Consider the following 26,241-nt stretch of genomic DNA (forward strand, 5'->3'; position numbering starts at 1 on the left):
GAGGATAGCCATCTCCTCACTGTGCCTTCACATGGTGGAAGCAAACAGGCAGAGAGCTCTCTGGGTTTTTTTTTTTATAAGGGCATTAAACCCATTCATAAGGGCTCCATCCTCATGACCTAAGCATCTCCGAAAGGACCCAGCTCCAAATGGCAGCACACTGGGGAACACGTTTCAGTACATGAACTTAGGGGGACACAAACATTCAGTCTACAGCCCCTGGGGAATGAATGTCATAAGATCTAGAAAAAGAAAAAGCCATCAAGATTAGACATGTGCCTCATTATTCAGCATGGCTTAAAGGAGCTTCTTCTGGACAGTTCTCCAAGATTTATGACTCTATTTTAGACAAACCCACTTGAAACCCCTGATGGGCTATAACTCTCAGAAACCGGTATGGTAATCCCAGAGGAACCTGTTTCCTCCCTGCTTCTCTAGCAAATCTAACAAAAAAGCAAACAAACGTTAACACTAGCAAAGAATGTTCTGTCTTTAAATGTAGTTGTAGTTGTAGTGAAATCAAACAACGGAAGAAAATACAAATAAACATTCACTTTGGAATCAACCTTCAATAAACATCAATATTTATTGAATATGAACTCTGGGCCCAGCCTTCTGCTCAAGGTTTCAAAAATAAGGAAAAATATGAGAGCCACTGGGATTTCCCTGGCAATCCAGTACTTTCAATACAGGACACAGGTTCAAGCTCTGGTCAGTGAATTAAGATCCCACGTGCCACCCAGTGTGACCAAAAAATAAAAAAGAGGCCCGCTGACTAGTGCACTTGAGGGCTCAGCTCTTTCAACAGTAACACTTCTTACGGTAAATTGGTGCACTGGCATTTGGGTTTATACTTTAGTCTCTCATCTCTGTGTTTTCACAAAGCTGAGTTTTTGTACTTTAAAGCTGATGAGTAGACCTATGCAAGTGAGACCCCTGTTCAACTGGAAATGACTGGCAGGCCTCTTCAGCATTTGCTCCAAAACGAGTAATTTGAGGGTGGGAAGAGACAAAACGTGTTGCTTCTGAGAGTTCCAGAATGTCCTCTGCATCTGAGTTGGAAAATTTGGCCCAATATTACTCTAGCCCAGGGCACCTTCTCAAAAATGTTTCTGGGGAAGGGAATGAGACTGCAGGCCTAAAAATTTAAAATGGGACCTCCCAACATCCCACCTCTTGGGGGCATACTCTCTTTCCCAGAGGAATGGAGGTGCTTGGCAGAGGTTACAAGCGCAACCACCATTTCATCAACCACACAAAATTTTTTCATAATTTGAATTCTTCCCTACCTTCCAAAGGGCTTCCCAGGTAGCTCAGTGGGTAAAGAATCCACCTGCAATGCAAGAGACATGGGTTTGATCCCTAGGTCGGGAAGATCCCCGGGAGAAGGAAATGGCAACCCACTCCTGTATTCTTCCCTGAGAAATCCCATGGACAGAGGAGCCTGGCGGGCTCCACAGGGCCGCTAAGAGTTGGAGGTGACTAAGCAGGCATGACTTACCCTACTTTCCAAATGAAGGTCAGATTAAGATAGCAAGAACCAACTTGCATCATCAACAAGACCCAAACCCCAAAGAACGTTTTTTCTTTAAAGTTCTTCACTTCAACGACAGAGTCTACATATAAGACATGTGCTTCAGGAACATGCATGCACTGATGAAATCTTTCTTTCTTTAGGATTCAAAAGAAAGGCAGGTGAATTTCCATTTGTACTTCCATTATTCTCCCTGGCTTGCTTCTGGTGTTGGATCAACATTCCAGAGCCCCTTCCGGACGGCCCTTAAGCCCATGGAAAAAAAGTGATTAACTGAGGGTCACCAATATCCCGGAGTCTCAGTAATCTGGGGGTGCAAAGGCGAGGTGGGAGAGACTCTAGTTTAATCTCCAACGACTCCCCCCCCCCCCCCCCAACAACTATAAAGGCTAACGTTGAGTTTGTTTTTACAGGAAGGAGCCAGTCCCAGGAACACCCACGCTGCTCGAAGAAGACGGAGCGAGTCTGAAAATCGAAACCGGTCCAGGACACACGGAAGACGTCCCAGGGGGGTTCGCTCGACCTGCCGCCGGGCGGCTCAGGGATCCCGCGGATGCAAGTCCCCCACCCAGCTCAGGGACGACTCGTCCGGGCAACACCCACCCCGGAAAGCCCCCGCCCGGGGGAGCCGCGAATGTGGGGAAGAAGTGGCGGGGTGGAGGAGGGGCGGCCGGCGGATGCCCCGCCCACGCCCCGCCCACGCCCCGCCCCGCCCCGATTATAGCCGATGACTCAGGGCGGAGCTCCGCATCCAACCCGCGTCGCCGCCAACTTCTCTGGATGGGACCAGAAGTTTCTAGCCGGCCAGTTGCTACCTCCCTTTATCTCCTCCTTCCCCTTTGGCAGCGAGGAGTCTATTTCCAGACACTTCCAGCCCTCTCCGGCCACGTCACCCCCTCCTTTAATTCATAAAGGTGCCCGGCGCCGGCTTCCCGGACACGTCGGCGGCGCTCACGACTCTCCTCTCCGGCCGCGGCCAGCGAGCGACCCTGCACCTGGAGGTCCGGCACCCCGCGACCCCGCGACCCGGCACCCTGCAACCCAGCACCCCGGCGGCCGCCCCTCCGGGCAGACCCCGACCCAGCATGAGCGCAGCCACCCACTCGCCCATGGTGCAGATGGCGTCCGGCAACGGCGCCGGCGACCGCGACCCCCTGCCCCCCGGCTGGGAGATCAAGATCGACCCGCAGACCGGCTGGCCCTTCTTCGTGGACCACAACAACCGCACCACGACGTGGAACGACCCGCGCGTGCCCCCCGAGGGCCCCAAGGTGAGCAAGGCCCGCGCCGCACCCTGGCCAGCGGCTCCCCTCGCCACCCCTATCGACGGCCAGTCCGGGGACAGGGCCGGGCCGGGGCCGCTGGACTGGGCCCGGCTGCGGGGACGCGAGGCTCCAGGTGCCCACCGGCCGCAGCCGGTGCCCGGAGGTCAGTGAAGGCCGCCTGGGACGCACGGATCCCCAGGAGGACGCCAACTCCCAGGGGGGTCGACGTGCTGCGCCCCCCACGAGCCCCCTCTCCAGGCCCGCCCTTGGCCGGCGTCTGGGCCAGTCTGGGGAGGTTCCCAAGAGGACTGTCCTCTCTGGGCCGTGTTTGGTTTCCGGGGGTCGGGCGGGAAGTGGGACACGCACGGTGACACCAGGTCCCGTCCACCGGCTCCATTCGAGGGGCCCTGGGCCAGGAGACGACGGGTGGCCGGCCTGCTCAGCACCAAGGTCCGGGCCAGGCGCGGACACGGTCTCCACCCGACTTCCAGGGCTCAGATCCTGGTTTCACTCTGCTGACTGTGCTTTGGCAGACACCAGGGGACCATTGGCAAGCTTCCGTGGGGGTCCTTTAGGGTCGCTTAGGAATTTTACATCCTCAAGTTCCTGGACTTGGTTGAGGGTATCTTGACTTCACTCTCCCATCTCAGGCACAGAGTGACTCAGGAGACTGATGTAAATGCATTCCTTTTCTTTTTTTTCGCCCTTTCTGTATTTGAAATTAAAACTGTGTTATTGTTTGAAAGTTGTCTTCACTATGAATATATTCTAGTATGACTTGTTAAAAACAAGATGCAATCTTCCAGGCAATTTCTAAACTGAAGATGTGAGACTGTCTCCTAGTTGGCTATCGCCTTAGATACTGCCTCACCCTGGTCAGAAGGAGTTTTTTTATTGTTGTTGTTTTGTTTTTTAATATCAATACATTCCCTTCCTCCTTATGCTACTAAAATATTTAGGATTTGTTTCTTATCCCCAATACACAAATAATTTGGTAGTAATACTTTTGTATTAGAAGTATGCCTCATTTACATATACGCAGGGGTGTATATACTACTTAATCCTTAGAATCATGAAAATTTGAAAATATAAACTTGGAATGAGTCCGTTAATTTAAAAAATTAGAACTAATTGTACTGCTTGTAATTTTCTATAACTTTGAGCTTTTTCAAAATGTAAAGCTTGGCAAAAAGAAATAGACTTGTAGTAGTGTTACATTGTCTGGCCAAAATAAAAGTCATAAAGAGCTGGTAAATTATTTTGAAGATTTAAAAATTCACAGAATTAAAAATGTTTTATAAACCGTTGTTTTAGAAGGGAGAGAATCTGTATTAACCATCTTCATTTTTATGCAGTTTTTTCCTTTAAAATATTTGTGAAACTCTGGTGCCCAACAGTGAGATATTGTATAATCAGCAGCTTACACGTATAAGAAATTAATTGTATATTTATTCCTGAAAATTATTTCAAGAGGCTGTAATTAGCTGGGATGGACATAACCATGTATTCCTTTCGCTTGTCTGTTCAGCCCATTATTGAGTGAAACTGAAGCTCATTTCAAACCTGCTCTGTTACTGCAGCCTGCAAGGATGTAGATCTTTACTGAAGCCAAAAAAAAAAAATGCTGTCATTTGGAGGCTTCCTTCCTATAGAGACAGGAAGAGTCAGAATCCACTGGCGTCGTTGGTACTGAGTGTAGGTCAAGTATGAACATATCCACTGTGAGTTCAGTGTACATGCCACATCTCTGGCACTTTGTTTTCAACATGAAACTCACCCAGCAGGTTGAGATCTTATGTATAATGGATGGGTTAGGCTGTGGTTTTATAAACTTTTTCAAGGGGGAAAAAAAAACAGGTTAAGTTACTATTATTTTTCTCAACAGGTAGAACATAAGAGCTAGTAAATCAGAAGTTTTGATGCTGTAAAAGTTGATTTGAAAATTTAACAGAATTTTAAAGGTGAAAGATCGTTAAAAGATCTTTTAGCTTAGCCTCTATTTTTCTGAGAAGGATACCCAGAGAGTTCACATGTGTTTCCAGAGGCCATTCAGCCAGTACCAATAGCAAAGAGAGACCTACACCGAAAAGTCCTAATAAGAGGCAGTTTATTGTTCAGAAGAAGGTAGAAGAGACTTAAATTTTAAGTGTGAAATGTGCAGGCTGGAGTACTTGATTGTTTTTCTGCCCTTCTGACTTTTGTGACTACTTGGATGGTGATGGCTGGATGTGATCAACTCAAGAAAAGAGCTGCTTTCCAGATTAATTACTTGAGATTTCTCAACATGGCACTAGAACATAGGGAGAAAACTAACATTCACTTTGTTAGTTCTGTGGGCTTCATGGCTTTCAAGACTGTGCTTTGATGTACACAGAACAACTACGTGCCCAATTCTCTTTAACTTCTGTGAATGACACCTCACTCCAGAATAAATACAGTGGAAAATCTTTCAGTCAGTTCAGTCGCTCAGTCATGTCTGATTCTTTGCAACCCCATGGACTGCAGCACGCCAGGCTTCTCTGTCCATCACCAACTCCTGGAGCTTGCTCAAACTCATATCCATCAAGTCGGTGATGCCATCCAACCATCTCATCCTCTGTCATCCCCTTCTCCTCCTGCCTTCAGTCTTTCCCAGAATCAGGGTCTTTTCCAGTGAGTCAGTTCATCTCATCAAGTGACCAAAGTATTGGAGTTTCAGCTTCAGTAGCAGTCCTTCCAATGAACAGTCAGGACTGATATCCTTTAGGATGGACTGGTTGGATCTTGCAGTCTGAGGGACTCTCAAGAGTCTTCTCCAACACCACAGTTCAAAAGCATCAGTTCTTTGGTGCTCAGCTTTCTCTATAGTCCAACTCTCACATTCATACATGACTACTGGAAAAACCATAGTCTTGACTAGAAGGACCTTTGTTGGCAAAGTAATATCTCTGCTTTTTAATATGTTGTCTAGGTTGGTCATAACTTTTCTTCCAAGGAGCAAGTGTCTTTTAATTTCATGGCTGCAGTCACCATCTGCAGTGATTTTAGAACCCCCCAAAATAAAGTCTCTCACTGTTTCCATTGTTTCCCCATCTATTTGCCATGAAGTGAATATCCTTCACTAGCACTTCATATCAGAAATTGGTTTCTTAATGTGGATTGAGAAGAGAGCTCCGGCAAAAAAAAAAAAAAAGGGTGATTTTAGAGGAACTGAGCTAAGAGGACTCTCTGAGCATCCTTAACTTCCAGAGAAGATGCTGTCAGTCAATAAAGAGCTACTCACTGAACATGAAAAACAGAGAAAACCCTCTTCAGGGGAAGACAGTTTCTGGGGTGTTTGCAGTTTAATCATATGGGTAAAGGAATGAATTTCTTGGAAAGAGGACGACTAGAACTTGTGTATGGTTTAGTCTTATTGGCTGTTGTCTTAGAGTTGATCCTCTCCCGTTTCCCTGAGGTGTTTATAGTGACCTTTCATCCCATTTTTAAAGGGGACAAGTGAAAGTGTCTTGCCCTTCACTGCAGAGCAGGACAGCTAAAGGCACAAGGCTTTGGGCTTACTCCAGTTCCACTCTGAGGATCTGAACCTCCCCACCGGCAGTCTTCCTGGATATCGATTTTCTGCACATGTGGGCGGCCCACTAATCTCCTGGCAAATTCCTACCAGTTCAGGCCCCTTCTCTGGCAGAGGGCTTGGCATCCTCTTTGAGATGTATAGTTTCTATGCAGGCCGCTCCTCTGGCTCGCCTTGTGAAATAAACAGAGGCTAGATGCTTTGGAGTGTGGCGCTGTGCCGCTCCCTCGCAAACCTCCCTGGGCAGAGGAGCAGGGCGGTTCTAGCTCTTCCGGTCCCGGAGGTGCCTGGGCACGGATTCCCGAGCCTGGCAGTCTCCAGGGAAGCCTGAGGAGAACACAGGTTGCCAGCTGTGCGTCCTCCCTTGTTGGATCCAGGTTGCTCAGGGTAGGACGCAGAAATCTGTATGTCAAAAAAAGCTGCCCAGTTGGCTCTTGATTCTGGCGCCCGGGCATTTGGGAGTCACCAAAGGACAATGATCCCACATCCTAGAGGGGGTGGCGTGGGGGAGCTATGACTTTGTGTGCACCTGTGTGAGCCTTGGCATCCTCAAGGGAGCCTGCTTCACACCTAAACCTGCAGAGCCATCGCCGGAGCCTCCCTTCCTTCCCGGTGAAACTCAGCAGGTGCCTGAGTTTCTGGGGGTGAAGATGGGGGTGGCAGGGGGAGGGATGGAGCCTGGCAGGGTGCCAGTGCCGGGTGTGGGGAGGATCCCCAGACCCTTGTGAAGCCCGGGAGAAGCAGGCCAGAGGCTTGTCCTGCTGGCCAAATCTCACCACAGTCGTTTGACAGATTACCCTCAGGCCCTATAGGAGACAGGTAGGAGCATCCTTGCAGAGGAACCAGAGCTGGTTTGCGTTTTCAGTTGAAGCAGGGACCCATTTGTTCCCCTTCACGTTCAGGAGAGCTTCCTGAATATTCCGAGAGATGAGATCATCTTGTGGTTTGCAGATCGATCGCAAGCTCTTGTGCCTGTTAGAATCAGAACACAGGAAAGGAGCGGCCATTCTTTCCTTTGTATTTCCAGCCAGTTGCAGTGACTCTGGAGCAAAGGTCTGTATTGCAGATGAATAGCAATTTGTCGAGGGTTCGATAAAGAGCATGGCCAAACAAATGCCTTCGGAGCCCAGCTCATCCAGGACCTTCGTTTTCCCCTCTGAAGAATAGTCCGTGTTTGGCCTATGCAAGATCTGACCAATAACTTGTTTCGCGGCATATATTTGCCCTTTGCAAGGGGTAGACAGCACACAGGAACTGTGGCGGCGGTTGACGTTAGCCAGGGCCGGGAAGGCTTAGTTGTTTGATGCCGTTGGGGCTGCCTGTGAGTCAGAAAGCTTCATACCACCCGTGAGGCTTGATTAGCATTGTCCTCGTTTCTGGAATGACACACAGTTGCCTTATATAAACCATTCTACACGTTGGTTTCTTCCTATTGACATTTAAAAACGACCTGGCATTTTTCGTAAAAATTATGAAGCCATGCATAAAACCAGACCTACGCTTTCTCCTTCATGGTTTTGCTGTGTTAATGTTGCTCTTAACATGTTTAAGACGCCTTATATAGAGAAACTGGGAGCAGTAGCTGAAGGCTTTGCTTATTGGGAACCTCTGAGGATCCTCTAGTGCCGATGAACTGCAAGGAAACTTCTCTCATCCCTGACAGTGGCATTCTCCACGCCCTCCCGGCTGCCCATGGCTCGTGAATCAGGTCTGCATGCCCATGATCCTTTTGTGCCTCAGCTCTCAGACAAAAAGCTGGACTTCGGAAGCGAGGCTGCAAGTCCCCTCCTTTTGCAGATGTGAAAGTTGATCTCCAGCCCTTGTTTGGCATCGTGCAGCCGGGTGAGATAGCTGGTGCTGTTCAGCCTTCACATATTTCTAGGATGATTTCTTTGGGGGCCTCGGCAGCTTTTCAGCCAGTCAGGCAGCTCGCAAAAGCTTAATCAGAGAGAATTTCTGTAGGAAGGGAGGAACCGATTTTTTCCGTCTGTCAACACCTTTGTAGACATGTGCCAGACACAGGTGGGTGCTTTTACAGACCTTATCTCTTTAAACCCTCAAAGGCGCTCACGAAGGTGGACGCTGTCAGATTTACCTTGTACACAAGGAGACAGGCGTGGAGAGAGGGGAGGTGCCCAGCCTGAGGCCTGTCGGCTGTGACAGAGCAGGCTGTTGTGAGCAGAGCTTTACCCCCACCCCAGGTGACAGACAGACTCTCTGTCAGCCGGCCTGGCTGCTTCTGTATACTTAGACCCTTATACTCCGAGCTCGCCGGGCACAGCCCCGATTTTAAACAGCCTTGAGTCCATCTCCTACAGCTCGTCAGACACACTGGCTCCTTTCCTGAGCCTGGGTCTGAGCTGAGAAGACAAGCCCCAGTCTCCGCTCATTCATCTCTGCCGAAATTTTTTGAGTGCCCGCTCTCTGCAAGTCATGGTGTTAAATGTCACGCAGAGGACAGTTCTGCCTCCTTCAGGGCCATTTTCCACAAAGCATTTCCCCCATCTCTCGGGTTGGAAGCAGCCTGTCCCGGCTCTGGATGCCACATTACTTCAATTTGAAACTTTCCTCTAAAAGGCCGCACGTTCCTGCTTTGCCTCAAGGTCACGTCCCTGTGGGCTGAGCGTCCCAGAGGCAGACTCTGCCTCTTTCATCTCCCTGCCTCTTCAGGGCCTGGCAGGGTCCACGGGCTCAGTATGTATGATTCTGTGCGGAGAAGAGGAAAACGTGGGCCCGGGCTCCGGAGTGGACAGGCTGTTGAAGAAAAGCGTCCCTTATTGACGTGCGTGTTGCAGGAAGCCTTCTGTCGGTTCCTAAGCGGCGTCAGCCTCGTCCCCAAACGTCTCCCAGTTGCCGGTTCCTTTTTATTGAATTTCTGAATGGCCTTTTCTCCACAGGGGACTTGGGTATTGATTCCCTAAGTTCATCCTTTTGGGTCTATAAGCGGTCTTTTTTTCATCCCTGCCAGTGACACAGCATCTTAGAGCCGGCCTGCCAGGGAGGCTGGTTGCTGACAGCAGCCAGACGCCCCTAAGCCAGCGCTGTGCGAGGATTCTGTCTCCAGTTTTTCCGTTTGTGAGGCTGGCAGTAAGGTCAGCGAAGCCTCTTACTCGCTGTCAGTTCTGAAGAGCCCAGGCTTGTAGATTGTTCACTGCCTCCATAACATTGTATAATGTGTGTGTGTGTGTGTGTGTGCGCGCGCGCGTTCAGTCATGCCCGACTCTTTGTGACCCCAGGGACTGTAGCCCACCAGGCTCCTCTGTCCGTGGGATTCTCCAGGCAAGGATGCTGGAGTGGGCTGCCGTTTCCCACTCCAGGGAATCATCCCGACCCAGGGGTCAAACCCACGTCTCTTGTGCCTCCTGCACTGGCAGGCGGACTCTACCACTGGGCCACCCGCAGAGAGAGCTCCCCCACCAGAGCTGCGTCCTGAGGGAGGGAGATGAGACTTAAGCCTGAAAACTCCCTAGCATCCTGTTGAAGAACAGGCATTTTCTATCTTGAAGTAACTTCCTCGGTTTCTTGAAAATTTAAAGTAGAATTGTTGTGTTTTTTTCAATTACATTAAAAATTCTTTCTTGGACAAAGAGTGAATGAATGAATGGTTTAGAAGTGGAAACGGCAGGAAGATAGGAAAGAACATGTGTGTGGCAGGGAAGGCAGCCACATGGCTTTTTTGAATGTTCCAGGTTATCCCACAGGGCCCGAGTGTCAGAGTAGGACCCGGCTCTGCCGCTGGGCTGGACCTGGGTCCGCTCCCAGCAGAGGCCCCGGGCTGGGCCTGAGGAGTCTCCAGTCTGTGGTGACTCAGAAAGTGCCCCACTCTGGCTGCCCGGCCTCAGCCAGGCGGTGACTCAGCATTGAGCCTTGGCTCCCTGACCCAGAGCACACTTGAACTGAATGTTCCAGGTCTGCGCCTCAACTCAGCTCCACCGGGCAAAATGAAATGCTTTCCCTCCTGCTGCGTCTTCACCCCCGGGAAGACAGAGGGTTTGCAGATGTTTGTTTGTCGTTAGCCACCAACAGTCATTAATCCTACAGTGTACAGGTGTGGCAGGAATAGCGAGAGGGGTTCACGTGTCTGGTCTCAGGTAAAATCACTCACCTTGCCCCGCACCCCGTCCACCTCAGCCTCCCCTTCTGAGAGATGGGCGTACACCAGTTCCCGTCCAGCAGGGCTGTGAGGAGCCAGGGCCTGACCTGAGGCCTGTGTGCAGTCTGTGGGGAGAGCCCCAGCCTCCACCAAGAAGTCGGAGGGGATTCTCAGAGAGGCGCTTGGCTTCCCCACACAGTAGAGAGTGCTGGCTGGATGTAGGTCTGCCGGTTCTCAGATGGTCGTGAAGTCTTGTTTCCCAAGGCAAGGGCTCCTCTTATGGCCCCTGAACCGCCTCAGCTGACTGTCCTTCCACCAGTGTCTGGACGCCCTCAGCATCCTTTCCTGGGGGTTCCTATGCCCCTCGTAGGGGGTGCATAGGAGCTGGGCCAGAACTCAGCGCGGGGGGTCAGCCTTCTGGAGCCTCAGCCAGACCTGCAGCCCACAGCCCCAGCAGCTTGTGGCCTCAGCCGCAGATCCCCCTCCCGAGACAGGCCAGGGCGGTGTGTGTTCTCTGTTCTTCGGGGAGTGCTGTGTTTACCCTCAATCCTGTCTGCTCGAGGGGAGGGTCTCTGCAGGGGCCTGAGGACAGCGCCAGCAGGAACCGGGTGCCCAGCGGTGTTGGGGGGCATCGGCTATGTGCACAGGTGTTCTGGACCTGGGCCTAAGGGGCGGAAGGAGAGGGAGGGGGTTTCTAATTGTGACCACCCTCTTGAGGGAGTGTGGTTGTTGGGGAAGGAGTGCTTTGAGAAGATGCTTAGGTGGGGGAGGAGTCCCCCACCCCCGAAGTTCCCCCCAAGGCTGCACCATCTGTCAGTCTCCCCTTGCTTGAGCTGTGGTTGATGAATTGGAGTTTGTTTTTTTTTCCTATTGGGGAATTGTGTTTTGTGCAAAATGCATGTCCAGTAAAGCCACTGCCCTGATACCAACAGACACTATGCTTGACCGGCCTCTGAGACAGAACCTTGAGAAACCAGTGGAAATGTACCCGTGGGGGTGAAGGGGTCTCTTTATCTAAATTCAGACAAGAGTTTGCTTCCTGATACGGAGATTTCAGGTACTTTTCCGTCTGTGACTTGTGGGTTTAGACTGATTAAAGCAGATCCCCACCTTTTTTTTTTTCCCCTGAAGAGGAAGCAGGTAGTTTTTTAAATTCCCTGAAGCCACTGACTTCAGGAGCTGAACCCCGTGACCCAGGGTTTTCCTCTTGGTTTTGCAGCCACTTCCCCTGTGACCTTGGAAACCCCTGAGGGGGGCTCCAGGGAGTGAGGGACTCTGAGCCCTGAGCACTCTCTCCAGCGGGGGACACACTCAGCTGTGGCATGGAGACAACTTAGATGCCATGGAGGGACACCCTGGGGATGTTGAAGGGACACCAGCAGACCTTCTACTCCCCGGAGACTCCTGCCCCAGCCTGGCTTGGCTCTTCCCCCTGGGCCTCAGGGGCACTTGTGCAGGCACTATAATCATTGCAGATTGGGGGTTGATTGTCTGCAAGGCAGCCCCTCCAGGGTTGGAGGCCCCCTGAAGGCAGAGGAAAATGTAGGGCTCAGGCCCCGGGAGCTGTCTATGGCTGTGTTTGCTTCCAGGATGAAACATTAGATAACATGTCTTAACAGAGAAAATGGCATCCCTGCTAATTAGCCCTCTTAGGACTCTCAGATAAAAGGGCTTCAGACTTTTAACAGGCTCATTACCAACTTGGGTGAGACCACTGAGGAATGAAACCTGAATTTACAACTTTCCGAACAGTAGGCCCAACCAACAGTTGCTTGGGAAAAGCTGGGTCCATCAGTAACTATTTGTGGAATGGAAAAGCGTGGTTATGCAGGGCACGGGACAGCTCAGAGTTCACAGAGACTTTCTTGTGCCTTATTTCACCTAAATTTGGCAACAAGTCCTGGGAGGTATGAGGATTTTTATAAGCTAGGGGACTTGAGTCGCAGTAGCAAGAAGTCCCGTCCGAGAGCACACAGCTGGCGAGCAGCAGGGTGGGATTAGAGTCCAGGATGGCAGCTTGGAGACAGGGCCTCAGAGCTAGTTCATTCCTACCTGTTGGGACACAGCTGCAAAGAAAAGCAATGTCATGTTTTTTTTTTAAAAAAAGCTTTCTCTAGTAAAACCGCATAGGAACACCCATCTCAGTAATCCCAGGATCAGGGCCACATACTTCTCTAAAAAAAATTGCTGTTGGAATATAGTTGGTTGACAATACTATGTTAATTTCAGGTGTACTGCCAAGTGGATGAGTTACACATTACCTGTATCCACTCTTTTTTAGATTCTTTTCCCATGTAGGCTGTTACAGATGTATTGAGTAGAGTTCCTTGTGCTATTCAGTAGGTCCTTATTAGTTATCTGCTTTATGTACCATAATCTGTATATGTCAGTCCCAGTCTTTCAGTTTATCCCCCCTTCTCCGCTGGTAACCATAAGTTAATCTGTAACTCTGTTTTGTAGAGAAGTATACATATTCTAATAACAGGTATATGAGATAAAACCTCCAATCACCTGGGACTGGATTGCTTAGAGTACAGACTCTTGTCCCACCAGGAGTGCTGTAAACAGACTTTGGTGAATGTGGACTTTGCTTTTTATTCAGTGTGCCCCGTATCTGTTATATGCCCCCAAACAGGGCTGGGGGCAGTGGAAGAGACCCTTTACCACACTGGTGGGAGCTTCGAGTTTGGCTGTGGGGACGTAGGTATCTGTTTATATATCACATTGGCAATAACTCCTGGCCTATACATATAACTCCTGGCAATAACACTGGCCTATAATACCAAACGGAAGGTTTTGTAGGACTTTGGAGCTCAGGTCTCTGTGTGCACTTTAGAAGGAAGCTTTTCTTTTGTTTTGCTTCCTGCCTGAGAGAGGCAAGCCCAGGCCACTTTCTATTTTGATCCAGGGCCTCGCTAAATGGAGAGTCCCAGGATTCTTATTTCCCTTCATCTTTTTTTCCCCTCCTTGTTTTAGAGGTCTTGGAAGTATCATTAGTAAAAGTCACTAGCTGACAGGATGAGGCTCTTCTGGCCTAAAAACCCAGTTAACAGAGTGTGTCCTACTTAAGACTCCAGAGCTGTCAAGACGGTGGTGCTCCGAGTTTCCTTTGTGGCCGTTCCCCTTCTTTCGGATCGTGGTTTGTAGCTGCCCAGCCCACACTTTAGAGAACACTGCTCTGTGGAGCTGAGGTTGAGGCTCACGGGCGCATGACTTTCAGGGCTTATGGCCCCGGCCTGCTTTTAATAAAAGGTGCCGAGTCTATAGCACAGGCAACTCCTCCTCTTCCTGAAACTTTGGGGCACCTTGAGTTCCAGCGATTTCTGATGTGATTTAACTGAGGACAGTTAAGAGTGATCATTTTTAGATTTCTGCAGCATCAATTTTTCCTTGTTTTTGAGCCTTATGTAGGTGTTTAGAGCTAGGAGATATCTTGGGATCGGAGGTCAGAGAGAAGGTCAGCTGGAAGGACCCTCGTTTAGAGCTGTGCTCCCAGGGTGACTGGGGCTAGGTTTCCCCACAGGCCTTCTGAGTCAGACTTTGTTAGGACTGGACAGCAGGTCTGCATTTTTTTTTTTTTTTAATTTCCTGGGTGTTCCAGACGCTCCTAGAGTCTGAGAACCACTGCTTTTACAGCACGTCATTTCACAGCTCAGGAAGCGGGGGTGGGGGTAGGAGTGAGCTGCTTCCGTAGTGCCTCCTCAGGGGCAGAGCTGGCTCTGGGGCCACGTGCAGTCTCTTCCAAGTCTGCTAGCTGTCCCTTGGTGCCCGCGCTGTTACTAAAAGTCAGTGGTGAAGTGTAGTCATGCTCTCAGAGTCCTTTGGACTGCAGGAGGTCCAACCAGTCAATCCTAAGGAAAATCAACCCGGAATATCCACTGGAAGGACTAGTACTGAAGCCGAAACTCCAATACTTTGGCCACCTGATGCAAAGATCTGACTCACTGGAAAAGACCCTGATGCTGGGAAAGATTGAGGGCCAAAGGAGATGGGGATGACAGAGGATGAGATGGTTGGATGGCATCACCAACTAGATGGATGTGAGTTTAAGCAGACTCCAGAGATAATGGAGGACAGAGGAGCCTGATGTGCTACAGTCCGTGGGGTCGAAAAACTCGGACACAACTTAGCAACTGAACAACAGCAGCAATGAGTAAATAAGACCTGTTTGTAAGCCACACCTTTGTCCAAGCTCAGAGCCTGACCCCAGGCTTATCTAGTAATAATACCTTATATTTGCTAGGGCAGGTTTTGGCTCATCTGAGGCAGTTTTTCCTGCTTTTCATCCTAGCCTTCTCATGGAGTTGTTTGGCACCTGCAGAGGATTTTAACGTAATACCCAAAGAAGAAGAATTAGCCAGTTCATTTTATAAATTGGTGCAGTGAGATAAGCAGTGGGAGTCAGGCTCTGATTTCCTAATTGGATGTTGTGTGAATGTATTCCTGATGGCCCTGCCCACAGATAAGGATGATGAGCTGAGCTGAGCGGAGGGTAATTCCTGTGATGCTGTCCCTGCTCCTCGGGAAGCGAGGCAGGCGGTGATGGGGAGGCCGGGCCGGCCGGTGTCCGCTTGGTCACTGCTGGCACCCCGTGCCTATCGCAGGGCCTCACTGGCGTGAAGCCCCCAGGAGACGGAGGCCCGGTCCCCAGCGAAGTCAGGGCGGGGCAGGTGGTGTGTCCCGAAAGACACGGGCCAGCATAACCGAGAGGCTTGGGCTAGCACTTGAGAACACTTCTTACAGGACTAAGGAGACATGTTCTAGACGTTTTCTAGGAGAATTATAAATATTTCTAATATATACTTATTATATATATATGTTTATATACATTTGAATGTATAGAAAGAAAGTGAAGTCACTTAGTCATGTCCGACTCTTTCCGACCCCGTGGACTGTAGCCCACCAGGCTCCTCCATCCATGGAATTTTCCAGGAAGAGTACTGGAATGGGTTGTCATTTCCTTTTCCAGGGAATCTTTCTGACCCTGGGATTGAACCCGGGTCTCCTGCATTACAGGCAGATGCTTTACCGTCTGAGCCACCAGGGAAGCCATTTGAATGTATACTTATTTTAAATACATAGTTATATAAATACTTTAATGTAAATTAAACATTTTAAAGTATTCTCCCTACCCCCCCCCCGGAATAAAAGTTCATCTTTTCTTTCACTAGACTCTGATGAAACACCACAGGAGGTAAACAGGGCAGTGTGGCTCTCTTGGGTCCTGCAGTTTGGTTCGTAGACCCAAAGCATTTGCTGCTGACAGGGCTCTCACGAGAGCAGAGTGGCAACGGAGGCGGCATCAGCACCCCGTGCGGGCCTTGACACGGGCGGGTGTTTAAATTTTTGTTCACGTAGAAGCGTTAATTTTCTAGTCCATAGACGTGAGATGATTTTTTTAAACTTAACTCAAGCAGTGTTTTCTAAACAAAGCCTCCCACCCAGCCACCAGAGTGTCAGGGCCGCCTGCCTTCTTTTAGACATGATGATTGTGAAGAGCTATGTGGGGTTTTTATTAAATGGCATAAATGAGCCGTTCGTTCACACGGAACCAGGAGTGCAGACCTCAAGACTATAGGAAAGCAGCCTCCAGGCCTCTCCCAGCCTCCCTTCTTTCCAGCTTGGGCCCCTGATGCCCCCATCCCGGCCTACAGCAACCACACGCTTCCCTCCACTGACCCAAGCGTGGCACTGCTCCCAAGACCCAGGCCAGGTATTGGCTGTGCCGTCACAGCCCCTGGGGCAGGCAGAACTGCTCCTCTGCCCTCCTCCCCTCCTTCCTCCCTTTTTCTTCCATTTTCAACTGAGGCACAAAATACATTCAGCGAGATGCATAAAATGTATTGGCAGGCCCGCCCTAGGACCCTCTGGATCCAGGGGCTTTCCCCCAGGAGTGGCCAGGCCTCTCTAAGGTTTCCAGGCCCCGGGAGGGTCTGAGGTGGAGGCGCAGCTAACAGCGGGGTGGTGGGGGGCGGCCGCCTTCACGGGTTCAGCCTGGGTACTGTGGATGGACTGAGGCAGGGATGGGCAGCGTGGGGGCTCCAGAGACGAGAGTGTGAGAGACTTCTGTTACACATGAGTGTACCCTCATTTATCTCCACCACTCAGAAAGAGATAGAACTTTTCCATCTCCTTAGAGGGTCCCTTCCCAGACGATTACCATTTCCTCCAGGTGCGTCCACCTTCCTGACTCTGGTCACCGCCGGTTCATTGTGTCCTTCAGGCTTGATTCCTTTGACCCTTGGGCGTCTTGAGTCGCAGCATCCTGTGCTGGTTAGGGAGGGAATGCCTCTCAGCCCCCTGGGCAAACCCCTCTCCATGGGCTCTCGTAACAACTCAGGATAGACCTGTGAAGTGGGTATTGCTAGCTCCACTTTCTAGCAAAGGGGATTAAGGCTCACGGAGGTAAAGAGACTTACCCCTGATGAAAGAATGGTTACCAACAGAGCTAGGAAAGAACTGGAGCCCTCTCTCGGAAGCCCCACCCTGCTAGAAAAGCCCAGGTGGGCCCCTGTGCGCTGCAGGTGGCCGTCCTGTTTGTTTCACGCGGCCCTGGCCGGCAGGGATTGGGCCTTGCTGGTTTGTAAACCATGGTTCCCAGTAGCTCGGGAGCAGGGCGTTCACCAGGGGCCAGCCAGCGTGAGGGCTGCTGACTTGCCCATCTCCGCTCTAGTGCGTGGCCAGGAGGAAGCCAGCAGGGACGCCGCCCCCCACACTTGTCCAGGCTCCGCTCCAGGCTGGAGGGAAGGTGCCCCGGGGCGAGGACGACTTGCCCAGCCGGCCTCTGATGAGTCAGCACCCAGCAGCGCAGACCTCCTTCAGCGCTCCCGCTGCCTCCCTCCTGGTGCCCGTCTCGTGGCAGGAATGCGCTTCTGAATGTCACGCCTGGACCCACTCCCTGCTCTTGGGTGACCCGAGAGTTAAGCAGGCTAAAATAATGCCGCCGCCCTGAGCACGTGGGTATTCTAATCTGAGAGTACCGCCTGTCTGCCGGTGTCCCCAAGGACACGGCGACACCCAGGCCTCTCCTGAGTGCTGGGAGGCCCGCTGGGGCGGCGAGCTCAGCAGGAGGGCAGAGAGTTTTTCACGGGTCTGAAAGATCTAAGGTCCAGGGCTTGCCCTCCTCGTGACCAGCTTCGCCCCAGCAGAAACAGAGCCTCAGCCTCCTGGTGTTTGCTGTTCACGGGGATGCCTCGTAAGGAGGCATAGTAGTTTGTCCACTTGGATGTGTGGAAGTGGCACGGATCCTCAGTCCCCTCCTCTGTGAGAGGACCCTCTAGTGCTCAGGGGATGGTCAGGACTGGAAGCCGAGGGGGTCCCTGGCTTCAGTCGCCCAACCTCTGCTTGGTGAGGAGTGACATTGCCTGGTGAGTGACTGGCCAGCCTTGTTGTCTGAAACAGGATCTTTCTCTGTGGTACATCTGGAACTTGGCCTTCTCAAGGGTCCCAAAATAGCCAGGCCACTGCAGGGAGAACTTCATGAGAGGACACAGGAGGGACCCCAGCCGCTCCTCGCCAGGCAGGCTTTGTTGGCATCACAAGACCAGCACAACTAATCCCCGGGTTTTGTCCTCATCCTGTGCCTCTTATGCATTCCTCGGGTATCTCCCTTTCTTGCCGCTTGTTCTGAAAATATTCCTGAGGAGGCTGCCTGCCCGCCGCCTCCCCTTCTCTGCAGATTTCCGAGCTGCGGCCTGTGTCGGGGTCCCATGCGAGTTTGCGTTGTCAGGAAATGTGAGGACCCATTTAGGAAGCCGAGATACTGGCTGTAACTTAGCGAGTTGGCGTTGAATCCTTCTAGCATCTTCTGATCTGGGTCTCTGAAGGTTTGGGAGGCTGTTGGGGACTCCCCTGTATGTACGGCTGCCTTGTCATCCAGAGCAAAACCTGTCTTACAAGTTCGGGAAACTGGGACTTCTCCTGTGCTCCACAGATACCTTGCTTGTCTCTTGCTTTCTCTTGATGCTACTGATTCTTAAACTGCTGGGCCAACAGCAGCTTCAGCAAGGGAGGAAGGGTCTGGAAGAAGTAGGGGATCGGGGGAGGTACCCACAGTTTCTGTGCTCAGCTGTCCTGGCTCCTAGCTGGCGCCATGGGGCCCAGAGTCACTCTGGAAGATCAGAGCACGTGGCATTATGCTTTCTCCTCGGGGCTGTTCCTTCCCAGTTTCTAACAGGTCTGTGTGTCTCCTCTCATTTTTAGGAAACCGCATCCTCTGCAAATGGGCCATCTCGGGAGGGCCCCAGGCCGCTGCCCACTAGGGAAGGTCACGCCGTGTACCCCCAGCTCCGGCCAGGCTACATTCCCATCCCCGTCCTCCATGAAGGCGCCCCGAGCCGGCCGTACCCTGTCTTCTCCTACTCCCAGCCCGGGACGCAGCGCTTCCAAACCGAGGTGGCTGCAGCGGCTCCCCCGAGGTCCCAGTCACCCCTGCGGGGTGTGGCAGAAGCCAGCCAGCCAGATAAACCGAGTGCACCGGCGGCAGCTGCTGCGGCGGCCCAGCCCCCAGCCTCCCATGGACCCGAGGTAAGGAGAGGCCTGGCTCGTGGGCCAATGGCCGTGACCTGTGCGGGCAGTGGGCGGGGGTGGGTGGGAGCTGGGTGTCGTGCTTCCTGGGCTGCCCCAGACCTCAGATGACCCCAGACCCTGATGACAGCCCAGTGAGATGTGGGGTATGAGGGCCTGGCCTGCGTCACCCAGCAAAGATCGCTTGCTGACAGCCCCACGTCCCCCCAGCATTTCACAGGCTGGCTTTTCAGATGAGCAGGGATTGTGGTTAGTTTCTGTAGTTCAGGAATTGGGGCTCAAGAAAGGGTAAACAGCTTTGGTCCAAAAGCATGAAGTTGGAAGTGGCATCGCAGGGCCTGAAAGCCTGGCCTTCTGGCTCCTCCTATGATACCCCACATTCCCACTGAGCTTTCTGTGTCAGAAACACAGAGAGACTGTGTCATTTCACTCAGTTCAGTGATCACAGGTGAGTGTTAACTGCTCGGAGCTGCACTGACGTGAAAATGAGACCGCTTGCCTGCCCTCAGAGTGTCCGCCGTTTAAAACAAAGCATAAAATTAGGATCAGGGAAGCAGCTGCTTTTCAGGTTTAAAGCCTGAGGTCGGCACTTCCTTGCACTAACATTTAAGGCGTAGTCCTTAACCTGGTTCTTAGCTGAGACTTGAAGCCCCGTGTACTCCAGCAGGCATCCTGAGCCACAGGCCCTCTGGGTTTTCCTGTTGGCACACCGTCCCGTTGTGTCCCCCGCACTGCTCTTGAGCACAAATGTTCACTCCTGGTGAAAAACATAGTTAACGGAGGCATCAGGTGGTGCAGTGGTAAAGAACCTGCCTGCCAGTGCAGGAGAGGCAAGAGACGCAGGTCGGATCCCTGGGTTGGGATGTTCCTCTGGAGAAGGAAATGGCAATCCACTCCAGTATTTTTGCCTGGAAAATTCTATCCACAGAGGAGCCTGGTAGGCAACGATCCATGGGGTTGCAAAGAGTCGGACATGACACTCACACAGGAGGTGTGAGCTTCCCTTTCTTGGAGAGGCAGTACCTATATTTGTAAGGCTTTTGTTGTAAAAATCAAAAGTGATGCATCAGTCAGAGAAATCTTCACACATTTAACCTAGCAGGGGCCTTAGAAGCCAGCTGGGAAAACACTATTCTGCTTTTCCAGAATAGAAAGGAGGTGGTCAGGAAGGGAGAGGGGCCTGGCCTGCCCTGGTCCACATGGGGACGTGGTTCCCGCTGGCCCCTGGGTTCTCTGGGGCTAAGCAGGAAAAGAGTTTAGGAACCAGGAAATGAAGTGACAGCAATGACTAAACCTTAGTGAGCACTTCCTGTGTGTGGTGCTGGCACCAGACACACCCACTGATTCTCTTACAGAATCTTCAAGTCAGTCGGTCGAGGAGGGGTTACGCTTCTCTGTACTTTAAATGCAGCTCATAAACAGTAAAGAATCTGCCTGCAATGCAGGAGACTAAGGTTCAGTCCCTGGGTCCGGAAGATCCCTTGAATGAGGGTATGGCAACCCACTCCAGTATTCTTGCCTGGAAAATCCCATGGACAGAGAAGCCTGGTGGGCTTCAGCCCATGAAGTCGCAAAGAGTCGGATGCGACTTAGCGATTAAAACAGCACCAAAGCTATCAGGCTGTTGAGAATTTGAGCCCAGGCCTCTTAACTCCTGAGTTCCCAGTCTTAACAGTACATTTGGACACTGGAAAGGATTAACAGATGGGAGGTCGTATTAAACCTGTCACCCTGAGCAGGCGCACACTGGGGGTGGAGTCGGAGAGCCAGGCAAGGGGGGTTCACAGGGCCGTGTGTCTATGTTCTGTGTCTCGCAGCGGTCCCAGTCTCCAGCGGCCTCGGACTGCTCCTCGTCCTCCTCCTCGGCCAGCCTGCCCACCTCCTCTGGCAGGAGCAGCTTGGGCGGTCACCAGCTCCCCCGGGGCTACATCTCCATCCCTGTGATACACGAGCAGAACGTCACCCGGCCGGCAGCCCAGCCATCCTTCCACCAAGCCCAGAAGACACATTATCCCGCTCAGCAGGGCGAATACCAGACGCACCAGCCCGTGTACCACAAGATCCAGGGGGATGACTGGGAGCCCCGGACCACGTGGACCGCATCCCCCTTCCGGCCTCCTGTCCGGGGTGCGTCCAGCCGGGAGGGCTCTCCCGCCAGAAGCAGCACGCCAGTGCCACCCCCGCCGTCTCTCCGTGTGCAGACCGCGGGCGACAGGCCTCAGGTATGGGAGTCGGTGTCGCAGACGGGCTGGGGTGGCATCCTTCAGGGCCGGAGGAGCTCTGTGCCAGTGTCCTGGGTCCCCTGCCCTCACCAGCCTTTCCTGGGGAGACCGAGATCCTGGAAATGCTGGTCACCAGCAGACATGTGGGCGAGGGCTGTGAACCGCCCATGCCTTCTACAGCTTTTGCTCGTTCTTTGTTGCAGCTGCCTCAGGGGCAGAGTTCCAACCACCGTGATGGGGAATGGTGGGCAGTGCGCGGCATCACACGTCTGGGGCCCAGGTGTCCTCTGCCCACCATACCCTTTCAGGGCCCTGCCACACCCCACTCCACACTCCAGCCGTAGCCTCATCTCCTGCCTCACAGATACCCCTTCTGCACCCTGCCAGCCCTTCCATCTGTTGTCTCCTCTCTCGTGTCTTTGCTGACACTGAAACCACTTCATGCGATGCCTCCACAATCTATACTTTTCCCATCCTCCAAGGGACAAGCCAGTCTTGCCACTTCCATGCAACCTCCTCATCTTTTCCCAGGGTGCCTGGTCTCTTACAGTTCAGCATCTGATTATCCTATGCATTTCAGAAGTGTTCATTGGCTCTCTTCAGCTCTGCTTTGACCTTGACCACAGGGAGCTTGTCCTACTCCTTTCTCCTCCTTTGCAGTAAAGGACCGTATTGCCCAGCTGAAGCCTGGCCAGCTGAGTGGCCGGGAAACCTTCCTGCCTATCTGGTGAAAGTCACAGACAGGGCCCGTTTAACCTTCCGTAGAGGCATGCACTAGCTTCCCAGGTGGCACTAGTGGTAAAGAACCCAGCTGCCAGTGCAGGAGATGTAAGAGACGCGGATTCGATTCCCGGGTCAGGAAGATTCCCTGGAGGAGGGCATGGCAACCCACTCCAGTATTCTTCCCAGAGAATCTCATGGACAGAAGAACCTGGCGGGCACAGTACGTAGAGTTACAGAGCCGGTCACAACTGAAGTGACTTGCACAGCACACAGCACAGAAGTGTGCAGACATTGATCCCTGGGGGGAGCGGTCTTCTAGTTTTAAAGCCGCAGAATACCAAGCAGCCAGGGCCCCTCAGCTGCTGAGTGAATTCTCGACCACTGTTCTTGAAAGGAAAGTTGCCTATAAACAAATGGAGGGCATCTTCTTCCTACAAATGGGGACACTGTCCAGGGCCCTCTAACAGAGTGCCTTCCTGTTACTAGTTTTTGTTTTTGTTTTGTTTCTGGCTTTTCTATTTGGAAATGATACAGAAGAGAAGTCCAGTATATGTGAAGGTCATGAAAAGCAAAGATTCAGCTATATTCACTGTTAACATTTTACTTCATTTGCCTTGTCATTTTTCCTCTCTCCATATATTATCTATATTTTTTGTTTGATAATTAGTTATAAATAACATGCCCCTTTAACCCCTAAACATGACAGCAGATGTTTTCCTAAGAGAGCTACCTTCTCATTCATAACTACATTAGAATTATCAGATGCAGGACAGTTAGCATCCTTAGGACATCATTGTCTCATTCACAGTTCATTTCCACATCTCCTTTAGAGCGGTTTTCCCTTTGTTCTAGGATGTAGTCTAGGACCATGAGCATTGCATGCAGGTGTCATTTGCCTGTAGTCTCCTTTAATCTGGATCGGTTTCTCAGTCTTTTTCTGCTATCATGACCTTGAAAAGTTTTTGAAAAGTGTAAGCCAGAGGGCACACCCCCTTTTAAGTGTTTCTAAAGTCGCTTATTCAGTTACTGTTTTAAAGCCCAAGGAGAGGCATGTGGCTAGTTCGTGAATGGTAAGGGCCAAAGTTGAGGACTTCTGGTTGGCAGAAGAGATTTGATGGAAAGGGAGGCTAGTGTTGTTCAAACAGCCAAGCGTCCATCAGATCCTTACTTAAACTCAGTAATCCTTTCAAAGGGGAGAGAAGTGCCAGTTTGCAAAGCTGGCAGTGTTTCCTCTCATATCTTTCCTATATATTTTCTGTAATTGGTGGAACAATATTTAATCCTGTTTCCACTTAATCTTATTTGTTTGTAGTGGCCTCCCTTTCACAGCTTGTTCAGAGATCCCATGTTGGAGGCTTGCAAAGATTTGACCTAATTGAATATTATAGTGGGATTTAGTGTTTTTAATATGGAGTATTTTACAAATAATATAGTCCAACTCCTATTTCCCAGTTGATGAAGTCAGAGTGTGTGAGATTTTTTAAAGGGGGTTTTAGATATTCACTTGAATGCTAGATGAACCAAGATATTTCTGTTGCAGGCATAGTTCATTTTTAAAAATATACCTCTAGCCTGTAGTCACATTAAAGAGCATCTCAGCCTGTGTGGCCATGTAGTCAGTGTGGAGGTGCTGCACTCTGCCAGTATCAGCTCTGGCACAAATGTGTCCAAGCAGAATTCTTACAGGGTTACCCATTTGGGGCATCTTGCTTATTCTCAAAAAAATACATCAGTCTCGGCAGAAACCACAAGGCCATCATAGGTTTAAAAAAAAAAAAGATGGTTATAACTTTGCTGAAACAGGAGATGGGAAGGTCATACCCTGAGCAGAGACTGTCAGACAGAAGGGGGACAAGTGGCAGTTATTACTCCATGGCTCCATCACCTGAAAGTCTGAGTCACCCAGAACTTTGCTTTGAGCTAGAGTCAGCATGAGTTTGGGGTATTTTCCTTTTTGAAAAATTATGTTGGTTTTCTTTTCATTGCCATAAGAATTCCATCTCCAGAAAAAGTCAGTAAGAGATAACAGACTGAGAGACCAAAGTAACAAATGGAAGCATGACAGTGGTTTGGTTACAATTAATGCATGTGTACTAGTCATGCTAGGTCTCTTCAGTCATGTCTGACTCTTGGGAACCCAGGGACTGTAGCCTGCCAGGCTCCTCTGTCCATGGGATTCTCCAGGCAGGAATACTAGAGTGGGTTGCTATGCCCTCCTCCAGGGGACCTTCCTGACCCAGGGATCGAACTCACATCTTTTATGTCTCCTGCATTGGCAGATAGATTCTTTACCACTAGCCCCACCTGGGAAGCCCCATAATACATGAAAAATACTGTATTTTATTCTTGTAACTGGTATCAGTTGACTTTGAAAATCTCTTTTATACTGTTAAACTTTTTAAAAGTTGTTCCCGTTTCCTTCTACGTCAGTACTAGCTACAAATGACCACCTGTGACTCTCAGCCATTAAAATTGTCTCTGTGTCTTGCCTCTTCCCCACAGCCCATGACCCATCGAGAACCTTCACCTGTTCCCCAACCTGAAAACAAGCCAGAAAGCAGGCCGGGCCCAACTGGACCAGATCTCCCTCCTGGACACATCCCGATCCAAGTGATCCGAAAGGAGGTGGATGCTCAACCTGTTCCACAGAAGCCCCCGCCTCCCTCTGAGAAGGTGGAAATAAAGGTTCCTTCCGCTGCAGTGCCTTGTCCTCCTAGCCCCGCCCCTCCTACCATCCCCTCTGCCGTCCCCTCTGCTGTCCCCTCTTCCCCCAAGAATGTGGCTGCAGAAGAGAGAGCAGCCCCCAGTCCTGCCCCTGCAGAAGCTGCACCCCCCAAACCAGGAGAAGCTGAAGTGCCCCCAAAGCATCCAGGTGTGTTGAAAGTAGAAGCCATCCTGGAGAAAGTGCAAGGGCTGGAACAGGCTGTGGACAACTTTGAAGGCAAGAAGACAGACAAAAAGTACCTGATGATAGAAGAGTATCTGACCAAAGAGCTACTAGCCCTGGATTCAGTAGACCCAGAAGGACGAGCTGATGTCCGCCAGGCCAGGAGAGATGGGGTCAGGAAGGTTCAGACCATCTTGGAAAAACTTGAACAGAAAGCAATAGATGTCCCAGGTCAAGTCCAGGTTTACGAACTCCAGCCCAGCTCACTTGAGACGGATCAGCCACTACAGGAGATCATGGAGATGGCCGCAGATAAGGGCAAGAAGAGTGCTGGAGACGGAGAAGACCCCAAAACTGAAACCCAGCCGCCGGAAGCCAAAGAAGCAGCAACTCCAAACCCCAGCAGCACGACAGACACAACTGCTAAGCCGGCAGCACCGTAGTCTCCACGAGATGAAGAGTCAGCCCTGGAGACTGGGAACTGATGTGTGCTTTAGGGAATTATAAGTTGCATGCATTTCAGGGACTTAAAATCAGTTGGTTTTTACTCTTCATAACCGCTTGGTACGCAGTAACTTGGGTGGAGGCAAAACACACTAATAAAAGGGCTAAAAAGGAAAATGATGCTTTTCTTGTGTTCGTATTCTGTACAAATAAAGAAGTTGCTTGTTACAAGTTTAATAACCCCATAGCTTGTTGTTTTGGAGCCCTATCTGTATGGGCCCCACGTGTTAGCCATGGATGTGAACTGTCTTTCTAGCTCTGGATTGAAGGAGTTTTTTTTGGCAGGGGGAGTAGATGGGGAGTCAGTTTCTCATCACTAAATATGAAGCCCGTTTTTCAGAAATGTTGCCATTTTAATGGGATGATTTTTGTCATCTCACAGCTATGATACTTCAGATAGAATAAAATGTGTAAGGAGCCATAGAAATATCTGTATGTGGGATGACTTTAATGCTATGTGTAAAAAAAATGAAAATAAAGTAATAATGTAACTCAAAATGTCTTCTGTGGTTTCTGAATTTTGAAGCATGGCAGCATCAAGATAGACTTGCACTGGCTTCAGGAAAAATAAACAGCGGATGCATCTACAAGCCTGCTCTGGGATTTGTGACATCTCTACTGGTGCGGCCATGAGGAAATGAGTCTTGGTCATTTTTCTGTCTCAGGTTGCAGCTGGAACCCTGGAAGACCCAGGGCTATAAACCCAGGTAATGGGAACGTGCCCATCACACCTCTCTGACTGCCCCAGCCAAGGTGCATCTCTGCCCACCTGGCCCCAGGCCACCTGCAGGCCTCACCAAGCAGCTGCGTGGGTTCAAAAGTGCAAAGAGAAACCAGTTCCCAGCATTGCCTGAGGTTGGCCCACGCATTCCTGGAGTCCAGGTCACTGAGGCTTGGGCACGTGTTCTGTGAGTGTCTTGGGGTCATCTTGATC

The 26,241-nt window shown here is 50.9% G+C and overlaps 1 protein-coding gene across 1 annotated transcript; it reads left to right on the plus strand.

Moving 5' to 3' along the window:
- The first annotated feature begins 2,283 nt into the window (after nucleotides 1-2,283).
- BAG3 (BAG cochaperone 3) lies at nucleotides 2,284-25,805 on the plus strand. The gene is made up of 4 exons (XM_065923438.1): nucleotides 2,284-2,805; nucleotides 18,648-18,971; nucleotides 20,789-21,193; nucleotides 24,419-25,805. The coding sequence occupies exons 1-4, from the start codon at nucleotides 2,620-2,622 to the stop codon at nucleotides 25,244-25,246; spliced, it is 1,743 nt and encodes a 580-aa protein (XP_065779510.1). The 5' UTR covers nucleotides 2,284-2,619; the 3' UTR covers nucleotides 25,247-25,805.
- The last annotated feature ends 436 nt before the right edge of the window (nucleotides 25,806-26,241 follow it).

Source organism: Muntiacus reevesi, chromosome 2 (genome assembly GCF_963930625.1).
Source record: "Muntiacus reevesi chromosome 2, mMunRee1.1, whole genome shotgun sequence".
In the NCBI taxonomy this organism is placed as follows: domain Eukaryota; kingdom Metazoa; phylum Chordata; class Mammalia; order Artiodactyla; family Cervidae; genus Muntiacus; species Muntiacus reevesi.